General features: G+C 38.4%; 1 protein-coding gene across 1 annotated transcript in view; it reads left to right on the top strand.

Moving 5' to 3' along the window:
- The window catches only part of adamts6 (ADAM metallopeptidase with thrombospondin type 1 motif, 6), a gene marked incomplete at its 3' end in the record, with an annotated part of 104,817 nt that extends 82,380 nt beyond the window's left edge, over positions 1-22,437 (top strand). The window contains exons 18-24 of the mRNA XM_079804511.1: positions 2,258-2,421; positions 7,675-7,813; positions 10,233-10,362; positions 13,738-13,942; positions 14,032-14,208; positions 18,530-18,686; positions 22,328-22,437. Coding sequence (XP_079660637.1) covers positions 2,258-2,421; positions 7,675-7,813; positions 10,233-10,362; positions 13,738-13,942; positions 14,032-14,208; positions 18,530-18,686; positions 22,328-22,437 — 1,082 coding nt within the window. The remainder of the gene's footprint in view (positions 1-2,257; positions 2,422-7,674; positions 7,814-10,232; positions 10,363-13,737; positions 13,943-14,031; positions 14,209-18,529; positions 18,687-22,327) is intronic.
- Positions 22,438-25,637: the final 3,200 nt, after the last annotated feature.

Genomic DNA, 25,637 nt, shown 5'->3' with positions numbered 1-25,637 from the left:
ATATTTATAATGCATGAAGTTGACCAGACAAAACATGAAATATTTTGTGTTCATATTGTCTGCAATGAAATACAAGTCAAAGTAAATGTAGAAATCACTTCTTTTTTTTTTATTTGCGTTTCCCATACTGTCCCAACTTTTTCTGATTTGGGGTTGTATAATGGGTTTCGATGGAAAAAAACGCTTAACGAGAAACATTGTGTTGCACCAATATTTTGTGTTCATCTGCTTTCCTGTACAAAGTATGCATCATCAATAAGGTTGGTCTTTTAATAAGGTTGGTATTTTAATATCATTAATACTGACTACAAACCTGGTAAAAATAACTGGCGGGCAATGGAGGAAAGCCTTGTTTTGCCCTCCAGGTGGGCGTTCCTATAAGCTTGTGACGTCATGTGAAAACTATGAATTGTACCTGAAACAACTGTCTTATCTCTCTGGTTGGTTTTACCCAACTTATTATATAACTGACAGTTTGAGGGCATAAAACTCGCCCTTGTGTCCTTCCAAACCCATATGACTTTCATTCTTCCGTTGAACGCAATAGGAGATGTTTTGAAGAATTTGTATGCAGCTCTTTCCTATAAAATTAATGCATACCCCTTCGCTTTGAGTGCCTAGAAAAGCGCTATATAAATATAAATGTAACAAATTATTATTGAATTAAAACTTGCCATGTCACTTTCAGTTATGAGAACCAATTAGCATTTGGTATCATCGATCAGCGGTCGCAAAACATTCTGACACAATTAAAAAACGTTTGACTTGGATTTTAGACTGAAAAGAGCAGTTTAAACATTCTGCAAATGTTTTCCTTTATTCTGCCATGGAAAAATAAAGAAAGTTATAATTTTCAGTTTTGTTTCAAGTAGTGCTGTCAAACAATCGCAATTAATCGCATCCAAAATAAAAGTTTGTGTTTACATAATATGTGTGTGTGTGTACTTTGTATAATTATTATGTATATATAAATACTCTCACATGCATGTATATATTTAAGAATTTTTTTTATATTTATATACAATATAATATAAATGATATAAATATATATACAGTATATACATGCAAATATTTCTTAAATATATACATGTATGTGCGTGTATTCAAATATACATAATAATTATACATAGTATTAGCACATACACGACCAGGCATAACATTATGACCTAATATTGTGTTGGTCCCCCTTTTGCTGCCAAAATAGCCCTGACCCGTGGAGGCACTTGACAGCTGAAGGTGTGCTGAGGTATTTGGCAGCAAGATGTTAGCAGCAGATCCTTTAAGTCCTGTAAGTTGCGAGGTGGGGCCTCCATGAATCAGACTTGTTTGTTCAGCACATCCCACAGATGCGCGATTGGATTGAGATCTGGGGAAATTGGAGGCCAAGTCAACACCTCAAACTCGTTGATGCTATGACCCGGTCGTCTAGTCATCACAATTTGGCTCTTGTCAAACTCGCTCAAATCCTTACGCTTGCCTATTTTTCCTTCATCAACTTTGACAAAATGTTCACTTGCTGCCTGATATATCCCACCCACTAACAGGTGCCGTGATGAAGAGAGAATCAGTGTTGTTCACTTCACCTCATGTCATAATGTTATGCCTGATCAGTGTATATTAAGTAAACACAAACTTTTATTTTAGATGCGATTAATCGCGACAGCACTAGTTTCAAGTAATTCACAATTGACAGTGTGCTATTTCTGGCTATTTTAACCAAATATTATTACCAAGATAATATTTGGCAAAAATTTTGTACACCATGATGGAGCGACTTGCCCCATGTAGAATTTATCTTCAATGTGAGTGTTATCCGTTTAAAGATTTATCAAAGGTTCTGTTAATTTCTTTGTTTAAATATTTAAAAAAAAAAATACTTGGTGTACCTTTAGGAAAAATAAATGGTGCAAAAGAGCTGGAGTGAGTAAAACACACCTTGTTTTTCTACAATTTGGCCCCATCTCAATCAAGATGTTTTTCTACAATTATGCTTTGAGATGAGATCTTTGTTTTGACAACTGAGCGGTTATGGCATTTGTGAGGAAAGCTGACTTTCACCTGAACTTAGTAAGTTAGATCTGCAAGCTGCACTGCGTCTGAAAGCGCGAGTGAAAATTACCCATGACATCAGGAAGCCTGAGCTACTCTGTAAGATGATGCTCGTCATGTTGACGAATGACAGCGATGACATCACCCTCTCAGCTTGGCAGCATCTCACTCGTGTCGGGTTATTAACTGGTGCTCTCACTTGTCACAGCTTTGAAATCGGAGGGGGATGACTATTACATCAACGGAGCCTGGACCATCGACTGGCCCCGCAAATTTGACATCGCAGGAACAGCCTTCCACTATAAGAGGCCGACTGATGAACCCGAGTCGCTAGAAGCTCTAGGGGCCACCACTGAAAATTTGGTGGTTATGGTGAGTAGATCTAGAGCCTTATATATTTACTGTAAGGAACACAGTAGTGTCTGTAGTTCTAGTGTTTTAGAAGTATATGCCAGACATGTGGCCTGGCAGTTCGTTCAGATGCTCGAAGACGCACTGAAGCACTTATGTGATTTCCATCTAGCTTGTGTCATGTCCCTTTCCCCTCTGCTCGACCTGTAGTTTCCTGTTATCTCTCCACTTTCCTTTCAGTAAAAGTGACAAAAATAATATATGTAAAAATGCATTTTATGTCATGATTATTGTTTTAAAAATACATGACAGTTTGAAGTTAATTGCAGTTATTTGTGTCATAATTTGAAAGGGGTACTTCAGCGCTGGGGAGATTTAAACTGGGTCATTTATGTAGTAGAAATGTGAAATTATTTTTGAATTTGGTGCCTTCTAGACTGAGAAAAGACAGAAAATGTATTTTTGTCTCATGTGGATGAAAGACAACAACTCCCAGAATGCACTTGCCCAACGAGGCCACTCCCAAAGCCACGGCTACTGGTTATCACTTGCCCACCATGAAACCGCCCCCACTGTCGTTTTGTTTTTCATAGTAATACAATAATTTCGTTCAGTTAGAGAATACACACTACAATTAAAAACTGAACGTGTCTTTTCAATAAAGTGTGAGTGAGCCGAACGAAAGTCAGGCACAGATGCAGCAGGAGTCAGATTTCATTCATCACGAGAGTGAAGAGCTGAGCAGAGCTGAGGTAAGCGTGTCATTCTTGACGCGTTTCCAGTCTGGCGAGTTTTCAGATCATGCCTATGATTAAGATAGGAATCCTTTCATAGGAATTAATTGAAAAGTTGAAACACTCACTCACTTTGCTCCGCACCGCTCTGTTATTAATGCCCGAGCCCGAGTGTGTCAATGTTTAATTTGTTGATCAAATTTTTAGTAAAGATTTAGTAAAATGTACTTTTACGTTTAATATGGTTGGTGTTTTAAAATATGTAAAATAATTTAAAGTATGTGACGCAGTCTTGTTTTTGTCAGTGTTTAATGAACTATTTTACTAAAATTTTACATAAAACACAAAAACATTCAATAATATTTTGTGTAACTTTGTTTGTTTAATTAGTTCAGTAACGTTTAATGAAACATATTTTAATATATATATATATATATATATATATATATATTTTTTTTTTTAATATATATATATATATATATATATATATATATATATATATATATATATATATATATATATATATATATATATATATATATATATATATATATATATATATATATATATATATATATATATATATATATAATATCATTATTTAAAAGTACTGACTACAATGTTATGTTATGTTTTTTTTAATTATTAGAGTTTTTACTGAATTGGACACTGCATGAAGTGGAAAAAATAAAGTGCCGGTACTCACCAAAGAGGGCGAGGTTTGTTGTGGGGGCGGGGTTATTAGTTGTCTCCCTCAGTTGCAATGGCGTAGTTTTGGTTTGAACATTGGGGGTAGAACTGTGACCAATTAAAAGAATCCCGGGGCATATGCTTCCTTGTGAGGTTTATTTATCTGTTTGTTTTTGCAAAATGGTCCAAACTGGTCCAAATGCAAATTGGTTGATAACATAACCAATTGTTTAGTCAATAATTCAAGATGGTCCATATTTTAAAACTCTTTCTAACTGGTACTTGGCCTTAAAAGTAACAGTTCTTGTAATTGTTTAACTATTGCATTAGTTACAATAAGGATTTAATTACAACCATTGATTGTTCCGTATTACCATGCTTAGGCCAATGTTAACTTTTTTCTTTATCTATAGCATTTGTTATGAAAAATAGAAATACCGTTAGAAACTAAAGCTACAACATGCCACAGTTGTAGAATAAATCTTTAGTGAAAAATCTATTCCCTTAAAGGTAGGGTAGGTAAGAATGATCTAAAACACTTTTGTCCAAATTTGTTTAAACTTTCTTTATATGTCAATACATAATTCAAATTTAAGTACTCTGAAAAAGAGAGTATAAAAATCGAGTGACTCTAGACTTTTTAATCTGCAATAAACACCACTCATTATTTTCGTTCGGGCCGAAACAAGTGATTGGCTTGGGCGACTGTCACTCTCTCTCGCTACCATGGCTACCACCGCTTTTGCTCCAGGATCTGCCCACATGCGCGCACCCCAGTGTTGCCAAGTCGGGCTACTTCAAACACTGTTGCCGCGGGCTGTTTTTCATGTCCGCGGGTTGAAGCGACCCCAATTATGTGATATTTTTCCCCGGGATTTGCGAATTTTAGCAGACAGCCCTACCAAAAAGACACATATTTTACCCCCCAAACGCGATTTTTACCGGAGAAACACGATTGGGCATGTTTTGGGCTAGTTTTGAGTAGCAATTGGGCGGATTTTGTTGTGAAAACCTGGCAACCCTGGCGCACCCGTTTGATTTGAGTTCAAGAGGCTGTATTTCTGCTTGACAGGTAATCTTTCATTTTGATTATACATTTTTTTGGTTTATGTTTTCATGAAGCATGTCTCACTAGCACACGTAGCTGCCTAATATAGCTAACATAACATTACTTAGCATAAAGTTACAATGTTATACACTTAGCGAACCATTTCCGTTCATGTGTTTTGGGGGCGTGGCTTTGGAAAGAGCCCAGAAGGGAGAAGGTGGAGTGAATGGAAATAATGAGCTGTCTTTAAAACAGTCGTGAGAGGTCTACAGACACTCAATTTTTATACTTTCTTTTTCAGAGTACTTACATTTTAATTATGTATTGATATATAAAGAAAGTTTAAACAAATTTGGGAAAAAAGTTTTTTATCCAAATCTTACCTACCCTACCTTTAAAGTCCCAGTGAATTGGAAGATGCAACAGATTTTATTTCAGTGCTGTGACATATTTACAAGCGAAACGGAATATTGAATAGAGGGCAGGGTTTTACTTCAGCACTCCTCCTCTCCATCTCTCGCTCATAGCAGACTAACAGTTGGAGGGGGGTGGTTAAGGATATTCAAACCCAAGCCGTCAACCTGCCATCATCGGAAAGGGAACGGCATTACAGACCGAAGTAACTTTTCAGATTTTGATTAAAGATTACCACGGCAAAGTATTATTTTTCTGTGTATTAACTTGCACAGATTAATTCTTTACCCCAAGACCTGTAATGTGTGCAAAAAGGTAAATAAGATTGATTTCATGAGGACTTTAACAGACTATCTATTATAAATTCTACAACTATTCAAAATGTACCACATTAAATACAATAGATATATGATACATTATATTAAATGTGGTTATCATGAATTTAAAAAGCTTGCAGTCATTTTAGTGGCTGTTGTAGATTAGATTTTAGATTGTTCGACTCTATTTTACTACATTCTCAATAAAATTCAAATGGGTTGCACATTTTATCATCAGCGTCGCACAGGAAGGGCTTGTGCAAGTCTTAACAGTTTTGGAGCGCACTGATGAACGCGCCTATGGTGATTTGCGCACCACTCATGCAAAATTAAGTAAGGGTACGCTACTGATTAAAATAGAGAAGTTCTGGTACTGTGTAATGGAATTTACATTTGAGCTACAATGTAAAATTGTAAAACACAATAATTTTTTGTTAAACATTTATTCATTCATTCATTTTATTTATAAAGCAATTTACAAGTGCACATGCAGACCAAAGGGCTGTACAATCAATATACAACTACATACAGTGCCGTAAAACATAACACAAGATAAAACCCAAAAAGGGGATCAACTAAAACACACATACTAGCCCAACTCCTTAAAGGTTAAGGATAAGTAGTAGTTTTTAACACCAGTTTTAAATGCGTTTCAACATAAGAACAATAAAGTTAAACAGGCTATTTTACAACAATTCTGGGCTTTCCTTTGGTTATTTTCAGACTATAAAAGCTCATGTAGTAAGGTCACAGTTGTGATACTGTAGAGTAGCCTTGTGTTTTGAATGGGCAGTTTGAAATTGTTTGGCTCCTTCTAAATAAAGTCCACATCTGTGTGCAAACCTCACATGAACTCTAGCTAGCGGTTTCAGAGTTAACTGTTATATGTTTGCACTAAAAACCTCTGTCTGGCCAAATGTGAGTGCTGCTCATGTGCACATGTTTTAGCACGCGTGTGTGTGTTCATTCTGAAAAGCCCCGTCTCGGCAACCACAATCGCTTTCGCCTGGACAAAAGTGCTGGAAATACCAGGCCTGGTCGCAGCACCGCTGGAAAACATACAAGTGGCCAATGCACCACAAGCCATTCCATTGTGGGCCACACTGGTTAACAGGGCTTTCCAATTTATAACCCACACACACACACAATTATAACTCTCTGACTAAGTAATTCAGGAATAAAGCTGATGTGATATGCTAAATATGTGCTCGTTCAAGCTGAACTGAGGTTAGGCTCATCCAAAAAATCCTCTTCTTAATGATTTGATTGCTCTATTCCATACATTTTAAGACCTCAGTATTTGTCTTTTTGTCACTAATCCAAGACCAACTTCCTCTGCCAAAATCCTTGGTTAAGACCATGGAGGTCTATAATACCTGGAGAATTCCCATTAATCTCAATGACAGTTGCTCGGCTGGCATATCCAGCCTCAAAAGTATGCGACCTGCATCCAGGTGAATTTTTCCAGCAAGTTTTTTTTTCTTGTTTAAGCCAGTCAGGCAGGGAAATAATGTCACAACCCTGATTGGCTGATACCACCATAAGAATGTGCACAGTCCCACCATAAAATACTCTAACATCCCATCTACTATAAATAATTGTGTCCGTCAATGTGTATTTGAGGCAATTTGGGAACAAAACTAACCAGGTTGACCCTAGTCTCGCGACCTTCAGGTCTGGACTCTATCTCAGGTTTCATTGGTCGAGGACCGCTCATGAAGACGTTTGACTGACATGTAAAGCAACCAATCACAGTTTGTTTTGTTCCACGTCATGTTTAGGGGCGTTAAAATGTAAAGTCGATGTCCTTGCTATAACAGACCGGCGTGCAGTCATTCAAGAACAATGTGCAAGTTTACTGCAACAACAGAGCCGCGAACTTAGAATTTAACCAATCAGATGATGACTTCGAAACTCCTGAAGTGTTTCCAGATAAGTGTGGAATCAGACGTTCAGCCAACGGTCTGTGGGCATGACGTCTGAGGCTGAGACTAGGTTGACCCTGACCTCTTTGTTAAGCCTGTATATTAGCAACAGAAAAGTAACCCCTATTCTATTTTAAATGTTACAGGTGCTACTACAGGAACAGAACCTGGGCATCCACTACAAGTTCAATGTGCCCATCCAGCGTACAGGAAGTGGGGACAATGAAGTGGGCTTCTCCTGGCACCATCTGCCCTGGTCTGAGTGCTCAGCAACATGTGCAGGAGGTAAGCCAATCAATTCCTCTCATCCTTATTAAGAAAGATTGTTGTACCCCCTGATCAGTAATGAGAAAATGTGAAAAATAAGTGGACAGACTGGACAAAAACTTGTTCTTGATAGTGTTCCAACCAGGCTTCATAAATGGTTCAAAGGGTTTTCTTGATGACCGATTCTTGAACAATCAGTTCATCCAGTTCACAGAACTGGTTGGAATGATTCATTGGTGCATAGGACTGATTTTCATGTCCAGTGCCACGTTGTTTAAATAGCAAATGCACTCGCGCCCATCTATTCACCCATGGGTGTGCTGGTCTAAAAACGAGGTGTGTTCAGGCACATTGTTGGCGCGTTGCTATTTTGAGGCAACTTAAAACGACTGCACCATTGACCAACAAAAACCTGGTCTAAAGTCAATAGTGCAGTATTTTTTGTGTTATTTAAAGGGCGCGTTAGTAATATGCACCTATAGGCGGGTGCACAGCGTACGTATACTCTTCTTATTACACACACAGAGACGCGCAGCAGTACACAAACATTTTTAAATATTAAAAACGAAAGGATTCCTCTCTGGAGAAGCATTCAGTCTTTCCGCTCGCTTTCCGTCTCTTGTCCACTTTTGACCAATTCTGTCCTTCCCTTCTTTCGAGGGGAGGGTCTATGGGTGGGTAAATGTATGGGCTTTTTCAGATCTTTCGATCTAATGGACAAAATAAGCTCACACAATTTACATAAGAAAGCAAAGCTTTCAACAAAGTTTAAATCTCATCTGGCTAGCGCGCTTCACATAATGTTTATGCATTAGGCCAGTAGAGATTAGGAGGTCTTTTGTGGCTGTTCGAAAGACCACATGAACGTTTACACTACGAAAGCAATCCGGTTTAATGCATTTTCGACTACCTTTGGTAGTGGTCGAAGCAGGACAAGCTCTAAACGTTTTAGACCCATTTACACCTGTATTTAGTCATCCAATTGTGATCAGATCGAAGAAAACGCTTAATACCAGATGTAAAGAGGGCCTTTGATACATGTATGGTACTTTTGTGCCCTTTTTGAAGCTCGAGAGCTCTATTTTGCTTTGCTGCATACAGCATTGGATTGTTCTTTTCCAAATCTTTTCTTTATTACAAAAACAAATCCTACAGAATGATAAAAATGTGTATTTTTATCTGACATATGACTATGGTTCACCAATTTGTGCCGCCAACGTACAAGTTGTGCAGTGAGCTGGCTGCCTCTTATTTCAACATCTGAATGTCGTAACCACATGTAAATGTGAGCCCTCACCTCAAATATGACCAGACTGTTCAGGCTCCCCTGAAATAAATGGCTTTCTTACAACAATAAATAGTTTTACTCTCTCCTTTTTTCAGTTATGGCCATTGAAAACATTCAAAGCACTTGTTATATTTCACCAAAAAATGCAAACATCGCAGGCTAGTCCACGGAGGGATTTCACAGAGCTCCGCAAACTCAACCTCATTTGTTGCTCAATTCATTTGAACACATTTTAGTTTATATGGAAATACCCCAGGGCAACACTTATGTCATTTGTGAAATTTTGTGTTATTAATACAACTCCCGGCTGTTCTGTTGGCAAGCCACACAGGGAGTATTTGAACACCAAGCGAACTGCCATAAAATTCAGCAATATTCTTTTAGAAATGATTTGTGATTCAGATGCTTGGACTTGATTCCTGCTTTTTTACAAACTCCCATTAAATTTCAATGTTGCCGTGTTATTTTGATCGTTATGTGCAACAACACTGATAACGGTCTTGCATCATGAACTGATGTCATGAGATTTAACATTTTCCCCCTAGTTTGGTTTTAGCGAATCAAATCGGTATTAGCGAAATCTCTTTTCTCGAAAGGGGTCATCAAGCTCCCACCGGAGTAGTTTGTTATTTCGGTTACCCAGTCAAGAATGCCGTACTGGCAGCTATAAGATCCACCTCACAAGGTGGCCTTGCGCGCTAGCCAAGCTTGGCATAAACCGGCTTAACTGGAGGCTAATGTCTTTCCTTATGGGCCCAAAGAGTCCAATGGCCTCTAGCACTAAGCATACAGCATAGCGCTCTACTCTGCCATTACTGTGGTAATGCTCACTTTTCACAACCATGAGCCAAAGAAAAGATTGGCTTCTCTGTAAAAATCATTCACTAAGACACTCACTTCAACCGAGGCATTTACACACCTAGATATAATACGGAGGGAAAAATTAATATCACCTCCGTGCCTCTATCCACACAGAGTGCTCTGTCAGCAAGTGGACCCCTAGAGAAGAGACACAGAGCTAGTTTAACCTCAGGGGCCGATGCCGACCACACAGCGCTTTGCGCACAAGCTGCTGAAGTGTCGAAAACGACCTTGCAGCTGAAAGCGTGAGGCAGATGAATGAAGTGATGTTTTATTGTCTTTTTGCAGGTTCGCAGAAGCAGGAGGTGGTGTGTAAAAGACTGGATGACAATTCCGTGGTCCAAAACAGCTACTGTGACCCAGACAGCAAACCGCCAGGGAACCAGCGACCGTGTAACACAGAGCCTTGCCCTCCAGAGTGAGTATAGCAACTTCGAGGCTTATTGATTGGGGGGGAAAAAATAAAACAGATATAGAATTATTAGGGCTGTTGATTTAACACATTATTTTCATTCATTAGTTATGGTAAAAAATAACCGCCCCAGACCTATGTAGTTCATCTTACATTTGAACACAAAGCATGGCAACAGCTCACTGTGTGATGGAGCCTATATAATACAGTTATATGCCCCTAAAATTCAAGATATCAGGGCAAAAATGCCCCTGTTTGAGTTTTTGTCTCATATTAATATGATATAGTTAAGCAATATCACAGTTATGAGCACAATATCACATGAGTGCTGTTTTTGTCCCAAATAGCATAGAATTTTGAATATTTATAATGCTTTTTATATTTTATAATTCTTTTTAAAAATGTTATAAATGCTTTTGCTAAATTTTGCCAATGGAAATATTACCAATAAAGCCAGAGCAGAACTGTTGTGCGTCTCCGAGCAACACACAGCAGTGTTTAATTTCTGAATGAATCCGCGTTTTGAGCGAATCAGTCGGGTGAAGGAATTACAAAATGACTTACTCATTTAGACATTTACCGGCATCTACTGGTAGTTTTAGTTTTATTATTTAGAGTCATTTAATTAAAAAAGTATTTTGCATTTCCATATTAATGAAAAAAACATTAGGACCATCGAAGAACATCATCTATTGGATGCTTTTCTCATTTAACACAGTAATGATTTTAAATGATACTTTTGGTAATTTCTCAGCCAAACTTTGTGCAATTACTTTGCAATTATTTGGATTGATTAATCGCCACATTGTGTAATTGATGAAAACATTTAATCACTTGACAGAATTAAAGTATAGCCTATTTATAACCATTATATATATATATATATATATATATATATATATATATATATATATATATATATATATATATATATACACACATATATATAATTTGAAATTTTTTTTATGACAATTTGCACAATTTCCTTCTAAATTACTGTAATGCCAAAAAATGTAATTCTCAATACTGTAATGAAGTATGAAAAATCATCCTGCCAGTTTTTATTTTTATAAGATTTTTGAAATTATTATAACTGTAAAATTCAGTACAATGAATACTATCATCTTATATACTTACAAATGTACTTTTCAATGCAGATGATATATCATTACTTATTGCATCATGGGAATGACAATGATAGGTTTGCACATTTCATCATGTCCTAACTTGGTAAGATGTGACAAGTTTCCAGTGACAAGCAATTCTGTCCACATTGAAAGCCAAAATGCTGCAATTTCAACCCATCAGAAGATATCTGATGTACAGTTATCATGAGCGGAATTATGAACAAATGAGATTTCACAATGAGCATTTCTAAACCAAATAACTGTCTAAATGTCCAGTCTCTTGTTATGGACACGACTGATTTCCATGGAAAAAGTTGTATAGTGTCATGTCACAGGATACTATTACTGTATGCTACTGTAAAAGGGGAAATGGAGTTTGTCATGAAAGAATAGAGAAAGAACACTTTATTTCAATAGTCCACTTTAGACATTCTACTAACTATGAGTAACTTTGCAAGTATGTAACTAGTTGCCGAAAGTCAGAGCCAGTTTGCAGATTTGAGTTGACAGGTTTCACAGAAAATCATGAAGTGTATGATGGCCACAGACTGATTGAGACAGATCATGAATCTTGTCATTGTCATCCTGGAATATGGCCATGATGTGTCCTCCTACATGGTTGTTTAAGAAATAAAAAGCTTCATTTATTTACTTCATGCCAAATATAGTTTTTTTTTAAATAACTTTTTTAATCGATATGATTTTCCCAAACATGTGGCTTATACTCAAAGTTTGTGATGAAAAAATAAAAAAACACCCGTAATGTTTAATTTGTCTTCATAACACCCCGACCATAAAGAGCTTCTTTGAAGACAGCTTAAAAACTAAGCAACATGATTTATTTCTTCATATGTTGCCTGTTTTCATTTGGACTTTGGTGCCAAAATCCTAAAGGCATCCAAAAAAAGTATGAGTGATCACCTGCGTTTAATTGTATTGGCTAGCAGAGTTTATGAACCCTCAAGGGACAATATCCATAAACGTGTGTGGAGTATGCGTGTGCGCGGACGCACTTAGCGCTCATTTTCAATGGGGCGAGCAGCTGAGCAAAGTTCACTTGTGTCTGCAAATTTGAATTTGGAAGGAGGAATTAAATGGTTTTGGCCTCTGCGCTCCTGCATCTTGCCAGTGGAGGGTTTAGTGAACCTGAACCCCAAGATGGGCATCGCTAATAATAACATCATCTAAAATCTATTTCCATCTCTACCTGATGTCAGAGGAATGCAGTCTCTGGCCCAGAAAGGGTCGTAATGGTCATTTGAAAACACCCTGTTGTTTTTGGGGTGGTCATTTTTTCTCTAATGATCTTGCAGATAATGACAGATTTTATTTCATTAATAATTTATGTTCGGCTTTAATTTTATTTTACTTGTATTTTATAAGACACATCATCCGTGGCTTTATCAGAGCATCGCCAAGAGAATGCAAACAAACCGCACGAAATTTAATTCAGCCGTAACAAATGGTAAAAAGAGACGGTTATATAAAATGTCTGTATTCCACAGCCCAGCTAAAGTGTAGGAGTAATTTAGCCAAAAACTAAGTCAAATTGAATGCAATTTTTGAATTGTAGTTGCAATCGTGTGGAATTTACAGGCGTTGAACTTCAACAAAGTGTCTTTGCAGGGTTCAAAAACCAATTGAGAGTACAAATGTGGTTTTGGGGAGTAAATAAAATGCCGTTTCAGGCCATTTATGCCAAATGTTTCTCTTCTTGGTATTTTTAGGCTGCTATGTGGCAAGACATTATTTGCATTAAGCCCCTGAAACTAATATACCAAAATCTTGATGGATTTTTTTCAAGGTTGCGTTTCACAGAGAGATTGTAAATAGGGCCGTGAGTGACACAACAGTCACTTATTTTATTATGAAAAAAGTTTGGGGTCTGCAAGAATACAGTAAAAACAGTCATGTTGAGAAATATTGATACATTTTAAAATAAATGATATTCTGATATGGTGATTTGTTGCTTAAGAAACATTTCTTATTTTTTCAGGATTCTTTGATGAACAGAAAGTTCAAAAGAACAGGATTTATTAGAAGCAGAAATCTTTTGTAACATTATAAATGTCTTTACTATCACTTCTGATCAATCTTTGGAATCCTTGCTGAATAAAAGTATTTCTTTGTTTAAAAAACAAAGCCTAAAATCTTACTGACTCCAAAAGGGTATCATATATGCAATACATACAAAATATATATTTTGAGGAAACCATGCAAAATATAGAGAATTTCCATTTTTTTGTGTTTTCAGGTGGTTTATTGGTGACTGGTCAGAATGTGGGAAAACCTGTGATGGAGGCATCCGAACACGTACTGTTTTGTGTATACGTAAAATCGGACCTGCCGAGGAGGAGACCCTGCAGGACAGCCACTGTCTGACCCATCGACCAATAGAGCAAGAGTCCTGCAACAATCAGTCCTGCCCACCCCAGTGGGTGACGCTGGATTGGTCTGAGGTGACTTGATGTGTTTTTCATGTGTAAAGAAATTCTTCTGATAATCTTCTTGCAAAGTTGTTTTCATATTTTTGTGTTTTCGTTTATAGTGTACCCCAAAGTGTGGCCCTGGCTTCAAGCATCGTATCGTTCTATGTAAAAGTAGCGACCTGACAAAAACCTTCCCACCTGCCCTCTGTTCGGACCATAACAAACCTCCGGTCCGCATTCGCTGCAGCCTTGGCCGCTGTCCGCCGCCTCGCTGGATCCCTGGAGAATGGGGACAGGTAAGATGACTTTTTTCAGGATTCTTTCATGAATAGAAAGTTCAAAAGAACAGCATTTATTTGAAATAACATTGTAAATGTCTTTACTGTCACTTACTGAGCCCAAACTTTTGAACGGTAGTGTATATGATAGACGTCTGAATCTCATCTGGCCTCATTCTGTTATTTAAGGCCCACTTTATACAATCCAATCGATTCAATACAATCAAGTACCATCCTACTTTTTTTTTCTCATGGAATATTGTTGCACTCCAATATACATCTCATATTATGGAAGTAAAATCACTGCAGCTTCATGTTGACTAAAATACAAGCAAATGCAGCCTTGTATAAGTAAAACAGATTTAAAAAAACAGATTTTTTTGACCAGGAATTGCTGTGCAATACATTCGTAAAGACAATGGCTGAGTAAAGACTGTTTTAATATGGCATGAAAAAGACCATGTGTTTAGTTGATGTCAACAGAAGTTACACTCGCATGATAAACTAGGGCCTCTGGAAAGCCAGTGACGTGTTTCCATGAGTGACAGCGAGTATAACAGCCCAAGAGTGTGTAAGTGGCGGTAATATCATCCAGATTGTTTGAAGTTTATCTCTGCAGTAGACAGGGTTTTCTGTCAGTGCCAAGAATATGTTTTTAAAAAGACAAACATATCACTCTCAGACGGTCCTGTGGATTCTCTCTTGAAACTAAGGATACGATCAGGTTGACTGTGGTGGCTTGTAGTAAATCTTTTAAAAAATGCCATATAAACAAAAAAATAAAAAATAATATCTGCCTCTTTACAGGTCAAGTCAAGTCAAGTCAACTTTATTTATATAGCGCTTTTAACAATGTAGATTGTTTCAAAGCAGCTTTACAGTGTTAAACAGGAAAATAATGCAGCATAATTTTATTCAGCTGTATAGCCATTCTGGAAAAATTTCAAGTATCATACAGTGACAGTGTGGGCTTTAGATCAATAATTTGATCAGTAATTTAGTTTAAATGGTTAATTTAGTTTATTATTTAGATGTATTTAGATGTTTAGTTGAAAAAATTAGTGTCCCCAACTGAGCACGCCAAGCCAGAGGCAACAGGGCCTCAGGTAGCATTCCATAAGGGAACAAATGTAGGGCAGAACATGATCTTACGCATCAGGAATTAGTCAGACAGTTGAAAATGAGAGGTTGAAAAATAGAAGTTTGCATCACACCGGTTCCCTCAACAAAGATTTTTTCATTTGCTTTTGGATTATTGCAGAAAATAAGCTCTGGGACCAACAAAGCTTTATGATTGTTACGCATTTTGTTCACAAATGAACAACTTTTGAAGCCTGAATGCAATAGCCAGAAGTAAAAAGCTAAACGTAGGTGATTAACAAACTTCACCACGGTCATATGACTTCAACATCACCATCAAGCTTCCAACAAATTTAGCCACTTGTTAGAAATCGCTTTATTATTGATGTATGTCATATCGTAGAATAAAATGTGAAAATATATTGAGCTTGTGTTCACCACAGACCTTATTTGAAGCATTTAACCAAAAACCCATAAAACAAATTTGACTTTAGGATGATAAAACTGGAAGCACTATAATATAATTAATATAACAGTCCTTCCAGAAAAATGCGGCTTTTTTTGTGATTGTTGCGGGCAAAAATCCTTGACTATGCGGCACGTTTTCTTAAAAAATGTGATGGAAAATGCAGGATATTTATGCAATTTTACAACTTTTATACGACTTTTTTGCAACGAAAATGCGGGGATTATGAAATCATGCTAGCCTGCATATTTTGCACGCAGAAATAGGCAATTTATGCGGCGAAAGTGCGACGTATTTGAAAAAATGCGGCCCCCGCATAAATATTTATGCATTAAATCATGCGATCGCATAATCGCGTTTTTCTGGAGGGACTGATATAATATAAGGAATAATTGACGACTGGCCATTATTTATTTATAATTATTTATTAGAAAATAATGCACACCTGAGGTAGTAGTTATTGCGCTGCCGTTACACCTCGGGTGTGCATTATTTTTCAATAATTCAATTTTCAATGAGTCGATTATTCTTCTTATACTATGGTTACCACACCTCAAAAGAGAGAGAGAGAGAAAGCGTATGTGAATTACCTTACCCGAGTTTGGCACCAGCGTCTCTACCAATGGTGAAACTGTAAGTTTATCTACTTCAAGAACAGCGCCATTATTACCTTGCTAGTGAGAAATGTCATGTAGCTTTTATGTTGCTAAACTATTTTACTGATCAAATCGTCAGAGAAGAGCTGACAACACGTTTCTGTGTGAGTGTGTGTCCGTTTGTGTGTGTGTGCGAGAGAGCTGGAGAAAGAGAGCATGTGCTTTCCGTACATAATAAAACATAATTTTGTGGCAAAAAAAATTAATTATATATATATATATAATTTGTCTTTTTTATCATATTATTTACTATATTTATTTGCTTGGTCAATATCATTGTGGGTTTTGGTTCTTTTGTGGTTGTAGGCTGTAAGGAACTTTGAAATAACTGAAATGATTTGGCGATATGGAACTGTAATGCAATCAAAACTCACAAAATCAGTGGAACTACTTTAGCCGTTTCCCTGAAAATAATTGCACACCTTAGAACGTCCGCCAACAATTCCAATTCAAGCTTTCAACAGCCCTATAGTATAATATTATAGAGAATAATTTGCTTACATCACCTACAGTATAAGCAACAATTAACAATAATTTAATGATCTGAAAAATATATCCAGATTTAAAATATCCAGAAAAAAATAGTCCAGATTTAACCATATTTCCGAATGAAATGACAACTACTGTAGTATGAGTTTTGCGCTATCCCATGATTCCTGCAATAAACTGGGACTCTCATAATGGAGTGGCTGTTGAAGGGAGCATGGGCCAAAAGGTCACAGGTTCAAATCACACTTAAAGCCTCCACTGACATATCCCGTCTGTCAGGGGCTCGTGCTCTAATAAAGTCTGTTTAATATAGAGGAGATGAAATGGGAAGGCTGCTGGAAACTCATCTGAGATGTCCGCACTCCAAGTCCCGTGAGGTGTCCTTCACTGTGGGTCTTACACGTGTTTATGACTAAATCCACATCAGATCCTTGTCTTGGCATGTTTCTGTGGCATTCACACTAGGCGCTGCGGCAGAGTGACTAATGAGCTAAATTTGTGTATTGTATTGGATTGCTAGGCAACTCTTTGGTTTTTTCCATTGAATCACTGTGCTACATCATGGTGGGAGACTACTGGAATACATCTCACTTTCACTTCAGACAGTTGCAATTTACTCCCTCCAGCAACGTCGAGAACTCTAATGTAGAACAGCTGACAGTAGTCAGAGATTCAATTAAACTATTACAATGACATTCCGCAAGGTACTCGCTGTCCTTAGTTTTGAAGCATTGAGATTGGGCCAGAATTCACAAGCCTGCCACGGACCGCCTGACATACACCACACACAAAAAGGCCTTAAAATCACTAATTGGTTGGTTAATGGACTCTATGCACACTAAAATCTCAGCGCCACAGAAGCTTCCGGTATAGTATTCTCCCATAGCAAACTGCGTTAGTAGCAAACTGTCGATCACAAATAACTATATTAAAATATAGAATATTACATACAATGCCTGGACAAAAGAAATTGGTGATAGTTATTGTGTGATGACAAATATTTTCACACAATAACTATTAAAATTATTTATTTCATCATCATGGTTTTAAACATGTAATAATTCATATTCTTCTGATGGATTTTTGTATTTTATCATTGAAAGTCTGAGTCTGGGACGGGTAAAGCGATAAAATTATATAATTAAAAGTACTTTGAAAAAAAAAAAGGAAAATAAATATATAAGGCATTTTAAATAAGTTTCCATGTTTTAATTTGAACTTCTCATAACAAAAAAGTTGAAATCAGGTCCTAGAGGTTGAATAATCTGACTGTAAAGTTATGAGCAGCCATATTGGTGATCAACTATATTTCTTTATTTTTTACATTCAGATTAAAATTGCCATGATCTAATTCTCACAAAACCACTAATAATTTATTAGCACTGTTAAATATCATCTTTAGCAAATCTCAAAATGAATATCAATCTTCCATACTGTACATTGTAATGTAATAAAATTCAGTTCAGTACTGTACCATTTAAAACATTAGATTTTTTTGTATTATTTAAGACAACTTTTTTTTACTTATTTTAGACAAAATAATACAGTTTTGATATAAAGATTTATCATAATTGAAAATAAATGATCCTCTTATAGTTATGAGATATGGATTACAAGCTGAATGTATGGCTCATTGTGTATTTTACAGTGCTCTGCTCATTGTGGACTAGGGCAGCAGATGCGAACGGTTCAGTGTTTGTCGTATACGGGACAGCCCTCCAGCGAATGTCCAGACTCACTACGGCCCAACACCATGCAGCAGTGTGAAAGCAAGTGTGATGCTACACCCATCTCCAATGGCGACGGTAAGTCATTCACCCTTCCGCTAATCCCATGAAAGAGTGGCGATGACGACTTTCATATGAGCTGCATCTGGCTTGGATCATAGTGTTGACATTTACAAAGTTTGTGGCCTCTGTGTTCAATTTTGAATTAACAAAGGATTATATTGTTCTATTCTCGCCCGTTATTAACTACCTCTGTTTGGAATCGAGGCAGGACACTATTTAGGCAATCCTGTATTCAATAAAAACTCCATGACCCTTGCGAGATGGATCCCTATTCAGATTCCTTCACAGGGGAAGCAGCGTTAGATTATCTCTCCTAATGGATCCTAATGGGATTAGTTGTATCCTAATCAACAGCAGTGATGGAATGTCTACTTACATTGTCATCAGCCATGGAGAGTTTAGAGACTCTAATAAGAGTTGCAATAATTGCGATAGGGCCAGTTAGTGTGCTGCCATACTAATGCAGATGGCCGTCTGCCTGCGCTGTGAATCAGGTCGCTCTCTTTTTATGCTGTAATTACCATAAGAGGCTTGTGTCCAGATCCTGAGTCATGGCCTCATTTAAGGGAGAGTTTTGGCCTTCATGCAAAGGAAGTCTATTAGTTTTCCAGTGCTACAGGGTCATGCAAGATTCTGTCCTCCTCCAGAGATGGTCTTATTATTGGGAGATACCAACCCTCCACTGCTCTACCAGAAGGAAAAATCATAACGGTCAACTTGGATGATGTATGCTTTGATAACCAAAAACATTACAACCTTGACATCATTGAATTTCTGTCACAGAGTTGTGCGACATTCAGTCACTATTTGCGTATACCATAGAAATGAATGAGAAGTGCCTAAAATGAATCCTACCTGTTGCAAAATTGCAAAAAAAAAAAAAAGAAATCAGGTATAAACTCTAAAAATAGGTCAATCCAAAATGAATGTTGCAGGGGGTTAGTTCACCCAAAAATGATTTTTTTGTCATAAATTACTCACCCTCATGTCATTTCAAAACCTGTAAGACCTTCATTCATCTTTGGAACACAAATTAAATATTTTTGATGAAATCCATGAGCTCTCAGACCCCTCCATAGACAGATATTTAATTAACACTTTATAGGCCCAGAAAGATAGTAAAACATCATTAAAATAGTCCATGTGACTCCAGTGGTTCAACCTTTATTTTATGAAGCGACTAGAGTACTTTTTGTGCGCAAAAAAGAGACAAAATTTCTTCTTGTCTGTGTCAGTCTTCTACGCAGTTTACATTGGTCTGGTCTGCTCAGCTCACGTGAACAACATCGGCCAATGGTAAGCCGGCATTCTGGCGTAACTCGGAAGTGCTGCACTGTATTTACTACGTCAACAGCGTAGGAGACTGACACAGACGTGAAGAAATTGTTGAATAAAATCTTTCTTTTTGTTTGTTTTTTGCACACAAAAAGTATTCTCAACGCTTCATAAAATTAAAGGGTTAGTTCACTCAAAAATGAAAATTCTGTCATTAATTACTTACCCTCATGTCGTTCGACACCCGTAAGACCTCCGTTCATCTTCGGAACACAAATGAAGATATTTTAGTTGAAATCTGATGGCTCTGAAAGGCCTCCATTGGCACAATGCACGGTTCACTCTCAAGACCCTTAAAAGGTACTAAAGACGTCGTTACAAAGTCCATCTCACTACAGTGGTTCTAAAATAACTTTATGAATAGGCGAGAATAGTTTTTGTGCGCAAAAAAACCCTAAATAACGACTTACATAATGATGACGATTTCAAAACACGGCCTCATGAAGCTTAGAAGCGTTATGAATCAGTGAGTCGAATCATGATTCGGATCGCGTGTCAAACCGCCAAACTGCTGAAATTTGGCGATCCAAACTGCTGATTCGACTCAATGATTCATAAAGCTTCGAAGCTTCATGAGGCCGTGTTTTGAAATCGTCATCACTATACAAGTCGTTATTTAGGGTTTTTTTGCGCACAAAAACTATTATCGCCGATTCATAAAGTTATTTTAGAACCACTGTAGTGAGATGGACTTTGTAACGACGTCTTTAGTACCTTTTAAGGGTCTTGAGAGTGAACCGTGCATTGGAACCGACGGAAAATGAAAAGTTGCGATTTTATAGACCGATATGGCTAGTAACTATACTCTCATTCCTGCGTAATACCATGGGTGCAGCAGGCGCAATATTACACAGCGGCTTTAATCTTTGTCGCCTGAAGAGCCACATTTGGTTTGAAGAAGAAAAACGTACCAAGCAATGTTCTCTCACCATTCCTGATTTCTAACATGTACATTCTAACAGCGCAAGCTTTTTTTGTCCATTATATCGCAAACTCTGAAAAAGCCCATACATTTACCCGCCCATAGACCCTCCCCTCCAAAAAATTATTACAGAAATGGAAGTAGACAAAACAGACGGATTAAAGCACCAGGTGTAAACAGGACTCCCTCCTCTAACTGTAATCCGATTGACCAAAAAACATCTTAATACAAACCGGGCCTGAGTCTGCCAGTTTAATATTCAGTCAACAGATTAGCCTGGTACCTTAGCATACCATTAACTCATTATCATTCTAGCTTAGCATATATGGAATTTGCTACACTATCAATTCACTTCTCGATAGTCAAAGCGGCTTTACGTCACGAAAGTGTAGACTTGTAGGAAGACCATGAGTGTTTAGGGTGCCATTTGGGACAGGGCCTTATTTGTACTATTTACTATTTGCTATTTGTTTGGATAACTGGAAAGGCTAATTGGATTATCAAGAAGAAGATAGTTATAATGTGATACATTTTTGAGACTGCGTATTGGGGTACTAGAGGGATAGAATCTAGCACAACAAAAATGTCTCACTGGAAATGTATCATGTTGCATCTGATAAGGACACCATGTAACAAGAGGTTGGAATAGACAGGAAATGAACATTAGCTCAGGCCAAGTTGTAAATCATCCCTCTGACATTGTACCATCATTCCGTGATGGGATGGTGAGATTTACATGGATCGCTAAATATCAATCAATGTGATGAAGATGAGTCTTTCCATTGGCGCTCCCGTTCACAAAAGTATTAAAACCCTGGGCTGATTACCCCTGGATTCACACAGGCATCTGAAATATGACTCGCATTCTAAAAACCCAAAAGGAAAGAGGAAATGCAAACATGCTTTTCATTGGCAAGATATGCAAGTCTATATTCCTAATAGGCAATCCAAAATTAATAGTCTGTCATTGTTTACTTGCCTCCATGTCGTTCAAACCCATTTGTCTTTTTTCTTTTGTGGAACTCAAATGGTGAATGCTTGAATATCCTGGCTACTTTGAAAAGATTTTGAGTGAATAGCAACTTCAATTGAAGTGTGTTTCTCACACAAATCCACATATGGCTTTGTAAGTCTTAAAAATACAGCGCAGAACGATACCTTTATTCTGACTTTGGAGCTTGACAGTCCCAACTCAAATTCATCTTTTGTGTTCCACTAAAGTTCTACAAGTTTGGAAAGACATGAGGCTGAGTAAATAATGACAGACTTTTAATTTGGGGGTGAATCATCCCTTCAACACAAGCCTTCAAGTTTCCCCTTTGTGGTTCCCCAGGATCGACCACTTTACTCACTCCTTCTCGTATCCTTTCTCATTCCACCTTTTTTTCTCTTCCCCTAGAGTGCAAAGACGTAAATAAGGTGGCATATTGCCCATTGGTGCTGAAGTTCAAGTTCTGCAGTCGTGCGTACTTCAGGCAGATGTGCTGCAAGACGTGCCAAGGACACTGACCCTGTGGAGAGAAGCAGAGACAGATGCTGCAACAAGGAAAGAGAGAGAAAACTGGCAGAGAGAAAAGCAGACCAGCGTTGGAGGAGTCAGCGCTGGGCATGGAGAAGGAAGCCACTCTCTCTTGTGCATCAACACACACAAAACTGCTTTTAGCCCTGTGGAACCCAAACCACTGCTCAGCACTGCGCTGACACCCGTTTTATTTTCACTTCTGTGAAGTGGGAATGTATAAAATGATCATTATTGTTGTTATTTTTATAATAATAATAATAATAATTGCTAATGGTTATTATTATTATCTGTTGTTATAATCCAAAGTGCTGGACACAACGCTCACAGAAGTAGCACGGCAGAAGCGCCTATCTACAGTTTGGGATGTTGGTATATCCCCGTGTCTCGCATACACACTCCTCCCACGGTTCTGTTGGCAACCCTGCATTCAGAGGCATTCGAATCCATAACGATTGCTCGCACTGGCAGCATCAGAGCAATTGGAAGTCATTTGTTTTCAATAAGAGTTGGCGATTTGAGGAAACATGAGCATCAGAGACCACAACCAACAACGAGAGATTTGCCACCTGATACAATTGGAAAGTTTCCAAGCATTGGACAGTACAGCGACTTGGTGACCAACTGAACGCCTCTTTAGGGTATAAAAATATTCACATCTTCCTCCCAAATGATACTTTCCACCCCTAAAAACAAATAGGAATAGATCGTGGGTAGCTAATACTTCTCCTCCTGGAGGACTACCTATCTGCAGACTTCAGTTCCAACCCAGCTCCAACACACCTGCCTGTAATTTGAACCAAACTCTGCAGGATGGTAGCCCGGCTACCCCTGGTAGAGATTGAATTGACGTTTTAAAAGCATAGACTAGGAGTGTCCAATCCTGCTCCCTCCTGAAGGGCCACTGTCCTACAGAGTTTAGCCCCAACCTGCTCAATACACTTGTCTGGAAGTTCTAGTAATCCTGAATTCTTCAAATAGTTGGTTCAGGTGTGTTCAGTTGGGGTAGGAGCTAAACTCTGAGGGATAGTGGCCCTCCATGAATAGGATTGGACACCCCTGGTATAGATGGTTAGAGCTTGTGTTGGTCAGCTCGAACTGTTTCTAGATATGCATGGACACCTTTATCCAGAGTGATTTACATTTCATTCAAGGTTTACAACCCTTGACCTCAGAGTTGTTAGCGGCAGGTTCTAGCAGTTGAGGAGCTACTAAACTCGACAGCCCTAGTTGTTACACTTTGGACAATACCTTTCTTAAATAACATTAAGGGCCGAAGACGTTTGGGCGCTGAATTTGTGCAGGAGAAATCTCAATTAAAGCTTCAGAGTCCAGATGTTCAGTTGTGCTAGCCACCTGTTATACTGAGCTGAATCACATGACCACAGGCCAAAGAATTCCACCATTGTCTGACACTCGAACAAGGCCTGAAAATCGGATTAGTTCCAAAGGGACATTTCTACTATTGTGTCTCTAGAATTATTGTGGACACCAGAGAAACATGAATTGCGATTCTGACGTGATTCTGCTTTATGGATCCGTATTTTGCTTTAAATTCTGGGGTTCTGACATCGACGTGTCTGTTGTGGGGCCCGGCGTGTTCCAGACGCAATAATTTTCACATAAAATGCGTGCTGCAGCCACAATCCGCCACATTATCAGCAGAATACACAGACAATTCATCAGCACAGGGATGACTTGCTTGGAGATCTCCAGGTCTGTGACGCTGATGCATTAGTTAAGTTAAGTGAAGGGCCAGTGCCTGAGTAACCTGCCAGATCCCGCAGATCCGGTTTGCCATCGACTACCTCCAAAACACCCCCTCTTCCTCCTTCCCTGAGATCGCAGTGCTTCCAGCCCACACTCTTAAACCCTCCACACTCAATGGTGCTTTTCTTCCCTCAGTGGAGGACTGTTTGTTCCACTGCCCTTCTTCCGTTCATCTTCTGAGTGGGCGACTCTTCTGGCCCCATGGTGCTATAAGACCTTGATGCATTCTGGGTATGCGGTCTAAGGCAAGTGACAGAAAACCAAGAATGCTTTAGCTCTGTTCCAAATTCTAGTGAGCTTCCTACCAAAGGCATCATAGGTGCGTTCCTGATGTGAAGGCTGTTCCAAAAAGTAAGCAGGTCCTTTTTATGACACCTTTTTTTTTAAATCAAAGTCTAAGGAATAGCATATTTCCTTTGCAAAGGAAATCCCGGAATAAATTGTGTTGATCTCCGTGCGAAAAATTCTAGATTGCAGACCAAGTGAGAAATATAAATATTTGACTCAATACTGAAGATTATGAAAAATATATAAAAACACAATTTAACCCAGTACTCATGTGCTGTGCAATTTTATGCTTGTGGGACTATTATGCATTAACTCTCCTGGAATCAATTGTGAATCAAGTTTCCTGTGCACTTTACGAATGCTATTTGTGTGCTATGTGGAGTGTTCTGAATCAATCAGTCAATAGGTTCTATTCCTGTTAAAACCAAAGTACACTTCGTGCACTCTCCGTGTGACGATATTTTCGTCATTAGGAGGGTCCACGGACATCCCCGTACGGTGCGCGTACAACAGTGCATATGCGAGCGATTTGAGCTCTTTCCCAGATAGCAAAAATCATCTGGCCCAGAGTTGGCCCAGACCATTCGTAAGTTCTGTGCCAGATCCGCGCATCGGACTTGGGCCGGTGTCTTTTGGCACAACGGGCCAATACCGTCACGGATCCGTTTTTACGCACTGGTCCGAACCAGATGCGGATTCCTTTATGGCCCAAATGTGGCTCGAATCTGCTTTGCGACAGTTGTTCCCGCTCACGAAAACCCGGCCCAGGCTGGATCCGTATTAGAGCAGTGAAACGGAGGTGATTGTAACGTGGATTTGCTGGTCCGGAGATTGATCCGGCTCGGAGTCAGCTGCTGGGTTAAGACTAAGTCCACTAGATAGTCTGCACGAGCTGAACGAGTCTTTCCGCGCTCACGGCCAAAGGAGTATACTTTGAAAGGCTTGCACGCTCAACTGTGCGGAACGTGGAAAATGAAGTCTACCCGGGCCTTTACTACTAGAGCAATGCTAGAGCACATGCTAAGTATGTTCAACAGGACCGCATGTGCCAGTTGGGCAAGCGTTTACTTGCATAAGCCATGTATCTTGACATAGAAAGCAGCCGGCTATGTAAGACATAGACAGAAAAGCA

This window comes from Gobio gobio, assembly GCF_949357685.1.
Source record: "Gobio gobio genome assembly, chromosome: 22".
Lineage (NCBI taxonomy): Eukaryota > Metazoa > Chordata > Actinopteri > Cypriniformes > Gobionidae > Gobio > Gobio gobio.
The sequence above is the reverse complement of the archived record's forward strand: the minus strand, read 5'-3'. Positions and strand labels throughout refer to the sequence as shown.